This window comes from Mirounga leonina, unplaced genomic scaffold, assembly GCF_011800145.1.
Source record: "Mirounga leonina isolate KUSES-001 unplaced genomic scaffold, KU_Mleo_1.0 Mir_321, whole genome shotgun sequence".
Lineage (NCBI taxonomy): Eukaryota > Metazoa > Chordata > Mammalia > Carnivora > Phocidae > Mirounga > Mirounga leonina.
Window position 1 is genome coordinate 3,590,855 of NW_023270680.1, and position 15,927 is coordinate 3,606,781.

Below are 15,927 nucleotides of genomic sequence, written 5' to 3' on the forward strand. Positions count from 1 at the left end.
TGACGTAATAAAATAAAAGATAAAAGCTGGTTTTAGTGTGACTGAAAAAGAATAGTTTGCTGTTGCAGTATTCTTAGCCAGAGGCAGTGATGGCATGAACTCTGGACAGTGGAATAAAGGAGAGGGTAAGAGTGAGTGAGGAAAGATTTTGGAGTCTGAAGAAACCAACCAACCTAACAGCAGGTTTGGTGTGTGTCTAGAATAAAAATCATGGTAGATGAGGTCAGGAGTTTCTGGAAGTGTTGGGCGTATGTGACAGGAAGGAGTATGCTCTCATCGAATATAAGTTATATAACTCATGGAACTCCAGTGTTAGTTTAATGAATATATTGAATTTTGCTGGAATCTGGATCAGACTTGAGGCCAGCAGGACCTTTTTGGAATTCATGTTTCTTGGGCCCCCTGGCTGGCTCAGTTGGTAGAGCATACGACTCTTGATCTCGAGGTGGTAAGTTTGAGCCCTAAGTTGGGCATGGAGCCTACTTTAAAAAAAAATTTTTTTTAAATAGGAAAAAAAAAAATTCATGTTTCTTCTCTCAGAAGTATAAGTAACAACAGTATATATTGTATATTAATTACAAGCAGGAATTGAACTTTTTCTAACTTTTTTTTAATGTTTGAGATTATTTGTTCCTGGAATCAGTTTAGTGTTTTACATGGCCTTGTCATGCAACATTTTCAATATCTTTACATCTTAAATATAAAGAACCTTTCTATATATGTGATTTTATATATGTATATATAAAATCACGCTTCAGTATTTAAATCAAAAGAATGTGAACTCAGTCTCCCTCCCTTTTTGTTTTGTATGTCTGCATTGTAGGGAGGTATGGAAACTTTGGAACTACAGAAGGACATAAAAGAAGAATCAGATGAAGAAGATGATGATGATGAAGAATCTGGACGATTACGTTTCAAAACTGAAAGGAAAGAAGGAACAATTATTAGGCTCTCAGATGTAACTAGAGAGAGAAGGAACATTCCAGAAACTTTGGGTAACTTTTTTTTGCCTGTCTCCCATCCTTCTTCACTCCCATTTCAACTTCCTCCATAGTGCTATTACGATGAATCAAATAGGTAGAAACAGTTCGACTTCATAGATTATTGTGCCATCTAGAGAGTGGATGGTCTGTGTGAAGTTAGAGCTGAGTTACGGTGCTGTAAAAGTAATTCTATAAATTCTATAAAAATAACTGTCTTCTGGATTAAAAATGTTTGAATAAAATATTTGATTGCTTATTTTTTTAATAGCTTTTTCTTTTGGAGCTGATGGCCTGGACCTACTCTCATGCATACCATGCAGGTCTTGGCTGGCTCTGGAAAGGTGGTGTAGGGATGGTGCAGAGCCATTTGATCCCTCTGGAGGGCTAATTCTGAACCAGACTATTTGTATTTTGTAGCTGTGAGTGTCATTATAACCATCGTTTTTCTATTTTCTTTTTCTCGATGTCATTTCCTCTCCATGTTTTATGAGATAAGGTGACTTGTTTATAGACATAATCAATTGAACATCATTCTAAGCAAACCCTGCTTTTAAAGATCTACAGCAGGCTGTTGCTGATCAGCAGAGAGCCTTTTTCACAATTCACCCTACCCTACCCCCAGTGGTTTCTTTTTTCCAGCGTCCATTGCAAAGCATAAAGCGGTGGTTCTCAAACAGAATCGCCTAGAAGGCTTGTTAAAACAGATTCCTGGACCCACTCCCAGCTCTTCTGATTTAGTAGGTTTAGGGTGGTTCCCGCGGAAGTTGCGTTTCTGATGATCTGCCAGGTGATGCTGCTCCTCTGCTCTGGAACCTGTACTTTAAGAACCACGGGGATATTGTACTGTATTCTGAGGAGGAGGGTGGGTGGGTGGGTGAGAGGACAACGTTTACCTGCTTTCGGGTCTTGGTCAAAATAAAAATCAAGAAACTACCCATCAGTCACTACATTTACTACTTCTTAAACCATTATTTTGGTCCTTTTCATTTGGAAATATGAGCACGGATCTGTAAGTGGCAGATGTGAATTCTTCCTGAGGACGCCAAGCTCCCAGTGTGTACAAATTAACAGTAGTGAGCCAGTCTTACTTACCATGTTACTTTACTAAGTGAGATTTATGGAGAGATTGTTAGACTCTTGGTGGTCTACTTCTTTGCCCTCTGATTTCCTCCTCCTCTAGCTTTTGACTCAAGAATTCCCTGGACTTTTCAGTCAAGTTATGCTGTAAAAGTTGCCTGTTGGTCTGAGGCAGGACAACATAAGTTTCTAAGAAAGAGGATCTGAAGTTGGCCTTGGGAAAACAGGAGGAGGGGAAAAAAACAAAAATGTATCTTCCGGCGGGAGGAATTGGTAACATTACATACTGGAGCAGACCTCTCAGGCTTGGGCTGGAGTAAGATTAACAAGGGAGAGTGGGTGCCCCTGGCTGAACGGCGGAGGGCAGCGGGCAGTATCTTACTAGAGAAGCGGCATAGGGTTGGGGCTGGGGATGAATTCATCACTTTTCGGTGGTTTTGTCCCGGCTGTGGCATTGTTACATAAGTTGGGGAACTTGATATATCAAACCATAATAACTGGGGTAGCTACAGGTTCTAAGGATGTGAAATCACTTGGCAAACACCAAGAAGGGCCTCTCCCTTCTGTAGCCAGCTCCCTCTAGGCCAGGGTGGAGGTCACTTTCCCCTGAACCTCGAGGCCTCTGCCCACCTCCTGTCCTGAGCTGGGGTCATCTCCTCTGTGCATTGTACTTGCCCCAGGCACTGACAGCACATCTTGAGGTGTCCCTCCTGCTTGTGTTTATCATCCGTGTTGCTTCCATTCCTACATCTCAGGACCTTTGCCTCATTTTGCTCTTTTCAGGGTCATTTGTACCTTCTGAGAGAAGAGGTTGGAAGGGGTTAGTGGTAGGCGAGCCGGAGCCTTTAAATACAAGGGAAGAGAGTCTGGAGGCAGAGGGGCTGTAAGCATAAACAGTTTGGACATTTGCCATTCTTTTAAACATTAAGAAATAATGCATTCGTGCAGATTTGGCCAGGTAATAGGGCAAGTGGAAATGGTGCTTAAATGTGTCTTCCTCTGCTCCATATGAGTGAGCCCTGACATAAGCAAGCTTAGTGTTTGAAACCTGAGTTTTCTAGTAACTCAAAGTTAGGCTTATTCCCAGTACAAAAAGGATTTTTCTGTCCATTTACAGATTGGTTTCCTAAAACAGTGCACTCTTATTACCCTGATCCCACTCCCACCCACCAACAAAAGGTTAGTTTTACATATAAGAAAATATTGATTGAGAAAGAGAAGCTGCTACAGTATTTGGTAAACTAGAAATCTGCATAAGTGTTACCCATCAGTTTATTTGTATGCTCCTGGTGATAGAGATGTCAGTTTCAGGTTCTGTATAGAAATACTTAGATTTATTTGACTGTATAAAGCTGTTTACCCGCTTTTTGTAATGGGATTAAAATATCTTGCTACCAGAGTCCCTACGTCGTCTCATACGTTATGTATTTCTTGACAAATGATGTCTTTTAACATTTTGAATACAAATAAAAATGGTTTTGTTATATCATCGATTAATGTTGAGAACCTTCCACTCTTTAAAAAGAAGACTGAAATCATGCTCTGGCATCCCCCGTTCCTGACCCTTTGGTCTGCATGTGGGTAGTGAGTTCCCTTCAGAACCTACAAGGGTGTTGTTGGGTCTCTCTTAGGTGTTCCCAAATTCACATTGGGGACGCTGTCCTTCAGTGGGCCGACCACGGATTTGTATACAGCTACAGAACCTGGTACACAGTCGCTGATGTGTATTTTGAATTCAAGTAGAATTTTGGGCTTTCATGTAGGTTAAGATCTTAAGTAAGGAGCTCAACCAGCATTCTGGGAACTAAGCCTTTCAGAAAATGTGACTTTTTCTCAGTTTCCCTGGGGGTGGTACAAAACCACATGCTTAGCAGATAGATTCGTTCTTTCTGTTCAGGGGATGCCTTGGGGTTTAAGGGCTTAACTCTCCTGTGGAACCCAGCTGAGAAGGGTTTCTAGAACTGATTTGTGTAAGGGGGTGATGTATTTTGAATGGAAATGTCAAAAGCCATCTCTAAAAAGTAGGTGTCAGTGACTGGTTTTTCTAAAGTCTCAGCACAGAAGTTCAGAGCTGTGGGTTCTTTGGCCCTAGGAGGTGGACCTGAGATTCTCTTTGAGAGCAGTACGTGCAGTACCTGAAAGACTACATTCATGTTAGGTTAGGCCTTTTTTATGCATTAGTCTATGAGTAGGCATCTAGATTTTGCAATACTCTAAATTTCATTGGCCCATGTAATATGTTAAGTTGTATTTTACTGCTTTAACCTAAAGAACATTCTTATCATGTCCGCATAATACCCTTAGTTAATTTTGTTTTTAAGGCCAAGGATCTGTGGGAAGAATATTTTCATCTAGTAATAAACAGTTCAAGATTGATAGTGGCAGCGAGAGGATCCTGCCCTTCAGTTTACGCAGTGGTGCTTGTATTACGAGCAAGGTTTTTTACAAATTGCTTGATTCAAATTCTCTTGTTAAAAAAAAAAAATTCAGACTACCATTTGTTATTTTTATTTTGCCAAATAAGCTGTGTATTCTCTAAATATTTATTCATTGTTATTAGTCCAACTATTATAAAAATTATTTGTATGCAAATGTTTTTCTTAAGCACGTTTTAGAAAAGGACAATACAGTGTAAAACTTTGTTACATTGAGCTATATCTTTTTACTTTAGAATATGGACATAGTTCAGAAAACACTTAAGAGGAAATTAACATTTCAGTTGAAGTTACAAATGTAATTTCCATCCTGTCATATTTTGGTGACCTTTTGTGACAGCTTGTCTCAATTGGAGGAAAGCATTTTTACTTGCTGATTAAAGATGTCATTTGAAACCATTTTATTACTGGGGATAGTGAAATTAATCTTGACACTTAGAACCACTGGAAAAATAATTGCTGATTCACCGCATAAAATGTGTATGTGAACCAATCATGTAGTCAAGATTAGAGTAAAAGTCTGTGCTTGTTAAGAGGAGATTAAATTTTCTTTTGAATGGGGTCTAGATTTACTTGAAGGGGAGGGGAATACCATAGAAACAATATCAAGAAAATGAGATGTGGCTTAGAGATTTTGGAAGAGTTTGGAGATGATTAGGGAATCCAAGGTAGGAGATGAACTGGTAATGTTTAAAATTTGCCCTTCACTGTGGAAGAAGGTGTAAGAATGTCTTTCGGGATTCAGTGAAACCTTTAGAAGGTGTCTATTTGTTAATGTAAGATATCACAGTTCAGATATTTTAAAATAAAGGAACCGTATATGAATAAGTCAGCTTTTCTCTTTTAGGAGTTAAGAATACTGTGCCAAGTGAGGTTTTTTAGGACCAGAGTCCGTGTTTTTTTGTGACCTTAAAGCATTGGTCAGAGAGGTGAGCATTTCCTGGGTGTCCCACAAGCATTTGCATTAATGAGTTTTTTCTTCTGTGACGTTGCTCTCACCCGATACAACTTCCACATCAGACTGCATGGATAGAAGTCTTTTTTCACCGAGTAAAGGTCTTTTTTGATAAATCTGAAATGATAATGAGTTCTCCATTGTGGGAAATTGATTTCCGAGTGTTTTCATTAATAGTTTGTTTACGTCAGAACGAGCAGGAACGTGTCTGACTTCTTCATTTGGAGTCTGTGTGCCGCGGCGCACCCATCCTGCTTGTACGGGTTTCACGTGGCGCGGGCCTGGCCGAGCCCGCTCCTCCCCCACGCAGCCCGCCGGCCACGCGGAAGGGGTCGCAGCCGCGTGAGGGCTGTGTGGAGTCGGGCCCTGGCCCCTTCCTTTTAGCTTCCCTCTGCGCATTTTCGTGGTTTCAAGTGGAGATTCCGTGGCTCCTGTGCCTCACCGCGCGGTACACGGGAGGGGCATGTCGTCACTTAACAGGTGTTCACGTAACGGGCTGTGAGCGTCGCTGGCTGGACCCCGCTTGCTGCCGCCAGTCGAGTTCTCTCCCGGGGGTGAGGCACTTGCTGTTTCGGGGTGTCTGCTCATGTGTATCTTCCCTGTTTTTCCCTGTAAATCTAGTTTAGGCTACTTGAAGGTATCTAACATATGTGCATCTTTTCAAATAGAGCTTTCAGCGGAAGCCAAAGCTGCATTGCTTGAATTCGAAGAAAGAGAGCGACAGCATAAGCAGGGGCGCTATGGCTCGAGGCGGGGAGGAAGGAGAGGAGGCTCTGTGGTGTGTCGTGGAATGGGAGACCAGAGGAGAGAGAACAGCGAGCGAGTGAGAATAAAAGATCACAGACCTGCCCTGCTCCCGACGCAGCCTCCTGGCGTGGTAATGTCTAGTTTTATTGTGATAGTCCGAGACTTTAGGACAAATGAAACAAATGAAAATGTGCCTTTGTGGGTTTCGTACTTGGTGTGTGTCTCCTAGTCTGAAATGAAGGTTTCGTGGTAGGAATAATGGCGAAAGTTTCTTTATAATGCGATCTCACCAGTGGTCTTATAAATTCATTCCTCCTGGTATTCGAGTAGTACAAGAAGAATTTCGTACACAGCTACTTACGGAGAAGGGAGTAACAAGAGGCTTAAGTCTTCAAGTGACAAGAACCACAGAGGAGCCTGGCTTCTGTCCTCTCCCTTCTTGGAGCGGACTGCTGTTCCTGGGCACCCCTACTCAAAACGGTGGCTGTGTCACATGTAGAATCCAGGCGGTGGTGTATGTTTTTTCAAAATAGTCTTTCCTTTGTACTGTTTACCAGAGGTTTCTCAAGTATAGCGATTTCTCGTAGAGTAGCTGTCCTGTCCTGTCCATAATCATCTACTTGGAATTTCAGCTCAATTTGCATTTCCTGTGCCTTTCAAAGATGAGATAGCGCAGAAGCAAAGAAAGGAATTGTAGTGATTTTTATGTTCTTCTGGTTAGCTTTGGGATTTTATGGCTTTTTCCTTTAGAAATCAGTCTCCATCTACCACATGTCCCTCCTACATTTTTATCTGAATTTAGGGGAAAGTCACACTTCGCCTCTTTGTAGAAATATTCAATGGTAGGATGCATTCACTTGTGAAATAAGGTAGAGCAACTGTTTTCATTCTTAAGCTTCTCACATAGCAGAAAGGCGGGACCTTTCGTTTCTTCTTTTTCTTCCCTGCTCCATACCCTCACCCCTAGCCTCCGCTTGCCATGTATTGAGCAGCCAGTTTGGTTATTTTGGCCTTGGAGGAGAGGGGGGCAGTCACACAGGGGGGACCTGTTTTTGTGTAATTGTGTCTCTGTGATCCTGGAAGGGTAACTTTTCTTATCCACCAAGAGAGGAGGTGTGCCCAGCCAGCCCCCTGCAAGAGAGGCTGGGCTGAGAGGAACTGTGAGCGCTTCAACATTGTTAGCCAAGTGGAAGATGGCCTGGGCCATAGACGGTTTGCCGGCCGAGGTGGGCTCTGCAGCTCACTGTGAACTGGGGATAAGCCTGTGGCATGACCTGCTCGGCCTCCTGGTGCTCTGGGCTGTAAGCTCTGTGCCCACCTTTGCTAGTTGTGGTGTTTTACAGTTTCACTTTACTGGGAGGACCAAAGCTGTCGGAGATGAACTTAAGCTTGCTCCCACCTGTGTCTGTCCTCAGACCACAAATGCTCTTGATCCTGGTTACTCCCCACCCAAGAGCTGCCTGTCTGCTCGACTCTCCAGAGTTCTGGGAACAATATTCTTACGTCCTTGCATCAGTGTGTATTCTCCTAGGTTGGTCCCTTGCTGCCTGGGCTCCGCTCCCTTCACTTCTTCCTGAGGGTGCTCTGAGAATCGCTGCCTCCCCTGTGCTGGTCCTTCCTGCCGCGCTCGGGCGCCTCGGGCACCCTGACCTCCTGCGCCCTGAGCCTCTCCTACGTAGGGCTGTGCTGTGCTCTCCTTCCTCTGTCTCCTTCAGCTGCCTTCTTGTCAGCCCTCCTTTGGGTTAGAGCTCCTGCGGTGGGGGCATCGCCTTCCTGCCTCCGGCCCTCTCTGTGCAAGTCTGAGTCTCCAGCCCTCACCTCTTGCCAGCTCTGCGTTCCCCATGTGCTTTCTGGCTGTCCCGTGCCTCTGCACACGGGTGGTCTACAGCCCCAAACCTCACTTGTTTCAAACACAGGGTTCCCTTAGAACGCCTTTGTGTTCTTGAGTGGATGACCCTGCATTGAGTTTGCTGTAAGTTCAATTCAGATCTGACTCAGATGACCCTCTGTTTGTGGTGATAAGACAGGATCCTTAACTGTCGTATGCAGAGGTGCACGTTTCACCTGCCACGAGTTAGAAGAGGGAACACACGGGGTTATCGGAGCATACGTAGCCGTGGATGTAGGCTGACCCTGGAATCTCTGGAAAAGTCCTCTCTGAGACCAAGGCCATAGACCGTTTGCTTTCAGAATTCTCTTTGTGTCTCTGAAATGTCTCTTTCCCTGTTGCTCTTGGTCCAGCCGTGGCCGTTTCTTCCATTCAGCCCTTGCCGCGGTCTGCTGAGTGGTCTGTCTCAGTCGCTGCCAACTCCGTCCGCCACGTCACCGGCCGTAAGTCCTCTTCGTACCCGTGCTGTGTGCCGGAGTGACGGGTCCTGCGGCGGCCCTGGAGTTGGGAAGCCTCTGTCGTTTGGCGCTCTGGCAGGGAAGGTGGCCTGCGCGTTGGACCACGTGGTCTGTCGTGCGGCCCCGCCTCTGCTGCTTCGTGCGGCCGGTCTCAGGCGCGGCCGCGAGCAGGACTAGTGGAATCAGGTGGTCTGCGTTCTACTCCCAGGGCTTCTGCTTACCAGCTGCCTGATTTGTAAAAGCAGGGTCGTCACGAGGACCCCCTTCAGCGCACTGTCAGGGGGAAGCCAGTTACTTTGCACTCGGACCATGCGATGGGTGCTTAACGACGCGGGGTGGCCCTGCGCTCGGCGGGCACTGCGCTTGTGGCCGCCTCCCTCCCCTCGGGAATGTTGTCTGACCGGACCACCCCAGGACCCCTGACGGCTTCGAGTGTCTGTTTTCACACCCTTGCCTCCGTCCGTCTTCTGTCTCCATGGCTGTGGCCACCTGCTGTCCTGCTTTCCCCAGCAGGTGTGTCTCTGCCCCTTCCCCGCCTCCTCCTCCCACCCCCTCGGGGGAGAGCTAGGCTCTTCCCGGAGGCCTGGCGTCCGGCACGGCTGCTTGTGCCCATCCCGGCTTTCTTCCCTGGTTTTCCGAGGAGGAGAAGCAGGCCTGGCTGCAGGGGGGCCGAGGGCAGCTTGGGCTCTGCCTGCAGCGCGGTGCTTGGCTTGCTCTGGGCGGGTTGGTTGACTGAACCGAGAGTTTTTAAACCTTTGGCATCCGTGCGCATTATTTTGAGGCCACGATTTTTCCCTCTCTGCCCTGAGGCTGGGTCCCAGTGTGAGGCGGTGGTGCTCGCTGGGAACGGGCAGTGCGGCTTGCCGGCCCCGCGGTTTCGTCCAGGCTGTCGCTGGGAACGCACTTCTCAGCCGTTCGCGTACTCTCGAGCCAGCGTGAGTCTGTAAAGGCGGCAGCCTTCCCTTACTCTTCTTCTGAATGTTGATTTCTGCGAATTTGTCTCTCTCTTTTCGTGGTTTTCAGACGCACTCTCCAAGACTGATGCCCCCTCCGCAGCCTCAGCCGCCGCCGCCGCCGCCGCCTCCGCCCGCGCAGCAGCAGCCCATCCGAAGTCTGTTCCAGCAGCAGCAGCTGCAGCCCCTGCTCCCCCTGCAGCACCCGCACCACGCCTCGCCGCCCCCGGGGGTGCACGTGCCGCCCCAGATGGAGGCCCCGAGGGGGATGCTGACCCCGCCCCCCGTGACCCCGCAGCAGCCTAAGAACATACACATCAACCCCCACTTCAAAGGGGCGGTGGTGACGCCCGTCCAAGGTACGTGTCTCTTCTGCTGTCGGAAGGCCGCAGGCTCCCGTGGCCAGGCCGTGCTCACGAGCAGGTCCGTGAGGACGGCTTGGCTTCTCTGCTGCGCCCCGCCCCCCAGACACGCGCCCGCTCGATGGGCCGAGCTCAGTTACTCAAGAATTTGTACCTCTTATGATGTGGTGGAAAGCACTGAGCAGCTTCTAAATTTCAGGGGCCGCAGAGGTCATTGTTCTCTAGTGGGAGAACCATGTGTGCGCTCGTGGTCCTTTCCAGCGTATGACCGCCGGGGTTACTACGGACACGTGTTGCCGAAGCCAGCAGGCCACTTTGGAGCAGTGGGTGTGGAGCGTATCTTCATGCAGCTGTTGAACACACGTTGATTGAGATACTTCTCTGTCTCTGGCGTTTGAGATATATTGCTGAAAAACAACAGATGAGCTTTCTGCAGTGGTGACCTTGCTTTCTGGCAGAGACGGGCAGTGAGCAGGAGACGTCACGGGAAGAATGTGTGCAGCCTGTTAGCGGACAGAGAGACTGCAGAGCAAGGGCCTGGGGTCGGCTGTGTAACTTGGGAGACGAGGGTGGGACTTGGTGCAGGTGTCAGAGTTGAAGGAGGTTGCAGAGCCAGGGATGTCACTGTTTCAGGGGAGAGGATCCCAGGCAGAGGGATCAGCAAGAGACGGTGAGACCATGCCTTGGGTGTTCCAGAAACCAAAAAGCGATGACGTGACATAAGTGGAATGATAAGAGCAGAGAGGAACCATGGGACCCGCGTCACGTAAGACCTCAAGCCCTTCTAAGAGCCGTGGCTTTTCCTCTGAGCAAAACGGGCTGTGACTGGAGGAGTTTAAGGAGTCTCCGTCTAGGGGAGTAGAGGAGCGGATGGGCTGGCGGGGGACAGTAGGCTGTGTTGAAGCCCCCTTGAGCTGTGTGGTGGTGAACTTGGCATCAGATCACAGCGTGGGGATGTGGCATGGACACAGTTTTGCATTTGCCAGAATCCAGGTGTTGACAGCAGTAGAGGGTGGCGTTGCTTGTCACGGGTGAAAAGGAGGAGCGGTCACTGGGGGAGAGTGAGGTGGTGAGGTCGAAGGGAGCTGCGTAGAGATTGCGGAAACGTGGGTCACTGACGACGACCAGGTCTTGGATGTGGCCGCAGAGGGATGGAGGACGGTAGTCGGGGACCCAGGAGGCCGGGTTCGGGAAGCATGGTCTCTGTCAAGGCTAAAAGACAGGGCTGGAGACAGTGGTCAGACAGGAGCTGAACTCTGGGGCGCGAGAGCCGCAGTTGGGCCAGTGGCCGGACAGCCGCTGGGGGTAGGCGTGACCCATCAGGTGACGGAGAGCCGGAGCTGGGGTCTGAAACAGCACTGCCAGCCCTGAGGGCCTCCGCCCCACCTGCAGAGCCGGCAGGAGGAAAACAGCCTCATCTCTGGGAGCGTTCGGCTTCCGTTTGAGCAAGAAGGGGTGGCTGAGGCCCCCATGGGCTCCGCTGACACTGAACCTGGCATCCCGTAGTTGCAGAAGCTGGGGAGAGGCCGGAGGTGGGACTGGGAGTGTGGGCGGAGGCCCTCGGAGCACAGCCGCGAGCGTGGTGGCATCCCTGGCTCTGCAGCCTCCTTCACATCACCACTCTGACTCCTGCGCCAAGTCCCACCTCGTCTCCCAAGTTACACAGCCGACCCCAGGCCCTTGCTCTGCAGTCTCTCTGTCCGCTAACAGGCCTCGGGCGTGTTCCGGGAGACCGCTCCTGTTCTACACACCTGGGAGGCAGAGTCAGAGCGGGTCCCGACCCCCCGGCAGGCTCCGCCTGTCCCCACCTCCTCCTGGACTCTCTTGCTGGCCTCGTCCTCCGCCGGGCTCTGCGCTCCTGAGGCTCGCGCTGCGGCTGCCGCGCTGCCTGCCGTCGTCCTGTGACTGGCGCCCGGCCTGTGTCTCCGGCAGCAGCTGCGGGATGCACGAACCCCCACATTAGAGGGGCCCTTGCCACGGTGGCTTCCCAGCACGGGCACCTGCAGTCGGTGTCGGTTTTCAGAGGAATTTTACTGAGGTCAGCATCTGTTACTGGGTATTTCCTCATAAACACTGAGTGGAAAACTGCAGTTGGGAGGGCGCGCAGACTTCCTGCAGCCTAATACAAACAAACAGTATTAGAAGTCCGGAGTGGGAAAGCTCCAAGGAAACCCCAGGACGTCTTCTAGATACGAAAACAGTGTGCCTTGCCAAAAAGTCAGCAGCCTGACAGATACAGAATGCAGGCCTTGCGCCACAAAGCTCATCGTTCAGCAAATGTAAGATCAGCTTTCTGACGGTAGTTTTTACACTCTTCGAACCTGCTAAATGATTTTGCACCATGAAGCTGGCTGCTATAGAGCCCCCGTTCCTTCTCGTTAGCGTACCTTTGATCTTGAGCTAGGCTGATGCGGGGAGAGAGCTCAGCCCTGTCCTGGCTGGGCACACACGCAGGGCGCCATTGAAGAGTCGAGTGTCCGTAGTAAACGAGCGAGTTCTTCCTGAGGGAGGCTGCCGGTGTCTGCGTGTCTCCTGTGCATAGGGCATCTGAGACCCCAGGGTCTCAGAGCCACAGGCCATTGAAAGGTACATGAAAATGTTTTTAAAAAAGTAGCAGCGTAAGCACATCTCTTCTCGATGGCACACATTTTCAGGGATGAAGAGGGTTCCATCATATTATAATTAACCAGTTTTGATGGAAATTTAACTTGTTTTCTAGATTCTTCCCTATTAAACTGTTGTAATGAGTTAAAAACTTACTCAGTTTAGTCCATTAAATACACGGAGCAACAGAAAGATAAATGTTAAATATCAAATATTCTGAGTACAGAGTTCAGCTAGAATGGTGTGTTACAAGTATCAGATTCTTCTGCTCACGGCACAGAGGAAGGCAGCTAGTTGGAAGTGTCCCCTGCTCACGAGCCCGGGAGACTGCAGAGCTCCCGAGGGACACTTGGCAGAGGCCTTGGCAGTCTGACCGAGGCCCTCTCTCCCGGCTGGATTTCTGATCTGCCCCTCTCACGCTGTCCTTAGGTGCTCTCGTTTGTCAACTTTTGTTCTTTTTCCCTTCTTTTCTTTTTGGTTGCTTTTTACAGTTTACATTAAAAAAGAAAAGAAAGAAAAGCAGGCCAACTAACCAGAGGCTTCTGTGTAAGAAATCTGTTAATTATAATCAGATTCCTTCCCAGAGATCTCTCCTAGCTTTCTTGTTCTCATTCCCCCCAGTTAAAGAGACCTATTTTTTTTTTTTAATCTTTTTGTTGTATTTGAGGTTTCTGACAGGAATTGATGTTTAAATGCCAAGTTTAAAAATTAGTGGCACATAGTCTTGAAGGTTTGGGTACTTTATATTTGGTACTTAATTTAAAAACCATCACCTTTATATTGTTTAATACGTAGTTTATTTCTCTTTCGCTTTCGTTATAATCTTTTGAGGTCAGAGATACTCTAATTGTTTCTTTCTCCACTTCACAAGACCTCACACATGACCTCATTTTACTGATATCACCTCTTTGAAGGTCCATAGCCCAAATCCAGTCCTGTTCTGAGGGACTGGGGGTTGGGACTTCAGCATACACATTTGGGAGGGGGCTTCAGTTCAGCCCGTAACACCTGACCACCTGAGAGCTTACTACATGCATCTGGCAGCACATTTTAATGAAAGATAACCACGTAGCACTGTGTAGCAGTCCCTAGGTGGGTGGTGGTTTGTTTTTGTTTTTGTTTTTTTTTTCCTCCAAAATCTAGATCAGTACAATGCATATGTTTTAAGTAGCTTGAGCATACCTTATTTAGCCCCAGGGTATAAAACTAACATGTGGCTTCTTCCTTACTATAAAGTGTCTGTTTTTTAAAATTATGATTTTGTGTTCTGGGGCGCCTGGGTGGCTCAGTCGGTTAAGCGGCTGCCTTCGGCTCAGGTCATGATCCCAGGGTTCTGGGATTGAGCCCCACGTTGGGCTCCCTGCTCAGCGGGAAGCCTGCTTCTCCCTCTCCCTCTGCCTGCCTCTCTGCCTACTTGTACTATCTCTCTGTCAAATAAATAAATAAAATCTTAAAAAAAATAATAAAATAAAATAAAATTATGATTTCGTGTTCTTCCGGTAGATGGATTGGAGTTCTGCTTGTTTAAAAACAACAAAACCAAACTGAAAGTCTTGGCATAGTAGATTGTTCTTTGTAACACTACCATGGGTATGTGTGTTTTCCTCCCTCCCCCCCCCCCCCCCCCATGATTCTAGAGGATTTAGATTTACATTTGTATTTGATTGGAGTCAGAAACCGTAACTGGAGTAGATAGTCTGGATAACTGGGTGATGGATGTGAAACACAAGGCCATTTTTTATTTTAGAGGAGTAAGCTCTTTTTTTATTGCAAAACATTTTAGTTCTAAATAGGAATTCCCTGCTGAAATTCCAGCTTCTGCATATGCCGTTGTATGCTGGCAAGCCTTCTGCTCTCCCCTTCCCTTGTATGGGATTTAGGTTAAGTGTAAACTTAATATATTACATGTATTTTACACAGGGTATATATTTTTTATTAAACTTAACATACTGTATTCCTTTCTCAGTGGGTTTGTTTGTGAAGTAAACGGTGTTGGTAACCAGAGGTGTTTTCTTCCTAGTGCCCTTGCTGCCAGTCCCGAGCCAGCCGAGACCTGCTGTGGGGCCCCAGAGATTCCCAGTGAGTAGCAGCTGCTCCTTCTGCTCTGATAGGATTGAGCATACATTTACTAAGAAATATTAATACAGCAAATACAAGTGGTTCCAACTAAATATAAGTTTAAAGATTTGTAAATATTGACAATAATTTTTGCAGTGGAAAATGTTTGTTAAAAGCTTAAGGTCAATGGATTTTTGAGAATGGAATTAATTTTGTTTAACTGTAAGTGTGTTGAATCAGGATCATCATACAGTGCCTTTCATCTTAAAGAGTATGAATTTTGATTTCATTATTGCCGTACGTTAAGTGAGAAAGGGGCTTGCTTTATTATCATGTGTGCGTGCACGCATGCACATGTGAATTTGTGTACGTGTGGGTATGTGTGTGAAAATCTAGGGAATAATAATGAATTCTCGGGGTGCCTGGGTGGCACAGTCAGTTAAGCCTCCGACTCCTGGTTTCAGCTCAGGTCATGATCTCCGGGTCCTGGGATTGAGCCCCTGTATTGGGCTCCACACTCAGCCTTAGGATTCTTTCTCCCTTGCCTTGCCCCCCCCCCCCCCCCCCCCCGGTTGCTCATGCATGCCTCTCTCAAATAAATAAATAAATCTTTAAAAAAAAAAAAAAAGTGATCTCTACTTGCTTAAAAACAAAAGCAGACAACCAAACCTCAAAAGTCTTAATGAGCTATTGGTTTTATAGTTTAAAATGAAGGTTTTCTCTTTGAAGTATCTTTATAAGAAAGTACAGATTCTCCCCTCTCCATACTTTGATATGCTTTCCTTAAGTTTATCCATTCTTCTAATACATTTTAACTAGAAGAAAAATGTCTGTTAAATAATTTTATCTGTTTAAATAAATTTTTTTTTTTTTTTGAGTTTTGGGTTGGATTTGTTACTAGTTCTTGGTTGCGTTAAATCAGTGAGGACATGTTCTTTTTATAGTGTTGAAAAAAAAATGGACCAGATCATAAAATTTTAGTATCATTTTTATGTAAAACAGATAAAGTTTTGTTGAGACTGAATAATCTCTGATTTCAGGAAATATCTAAAAGACTATTTGACCCTAACTTTGACACTTAAGTAGATAGCTTATTTATTATAAGGCGTTCATCAAAAAAGTTTTAATGAAGGCTCTAGGTGTATAGTCAGAAGATTATTCAAAAATAAAATCAGTATTGGACTTAAAGTTCAGAATATTTTTTAGAAACGTCTTTGATTTGTAGTTATTTATGAATTATAATGTTTTCTAAAACTGATTCTTAATGGTTTTATTCCCCCATATTGACTAATTTTTCCTTTAAATTACTTACGAAGTACTAAAAACTAGGTTTTTTAAATTAAGTGGTATTTATTGAGTACAGTTCTCTGTTCAAAGCACTTGTTATAACAGTGAGGGTTTATTAAT

General features: G+C 46.6%; 1 protein-coding gene across 5 annotated transcripts in view; it reads left to right on the plus strand.

Moving 5' to 3' along the window:
• RBM33 (RNA binding motif protein 33) overlaps positions 1-15,927 on the plus strand; it is a 127,124-nt gene that overhangs the window by 49,209 nt on the left and 61,988 nt on the right. For all 5 annotated transcript variants that reach the window (XM_035029865.1, XM_035029866.1, XM_035029867.1 and 2 more), the window contains 4 exons: positions 824-995; positions 6,119-6,327; positions 9,567-9,855; positions 14,483-14,541. In XM_035029865.1, the coding sequence (XP_034885756.1) occupies positions 824-995; positions 6,119-6,327; positions 9,567-9,855; positions 14,483-14,541 (729 nt within the window). The remainder of the gene's footprint in view (positions 1-823; positions 996-6,118; positions 6,328-9,566; positions 9,856-14,482; positions 14,542-15,927) is intronic.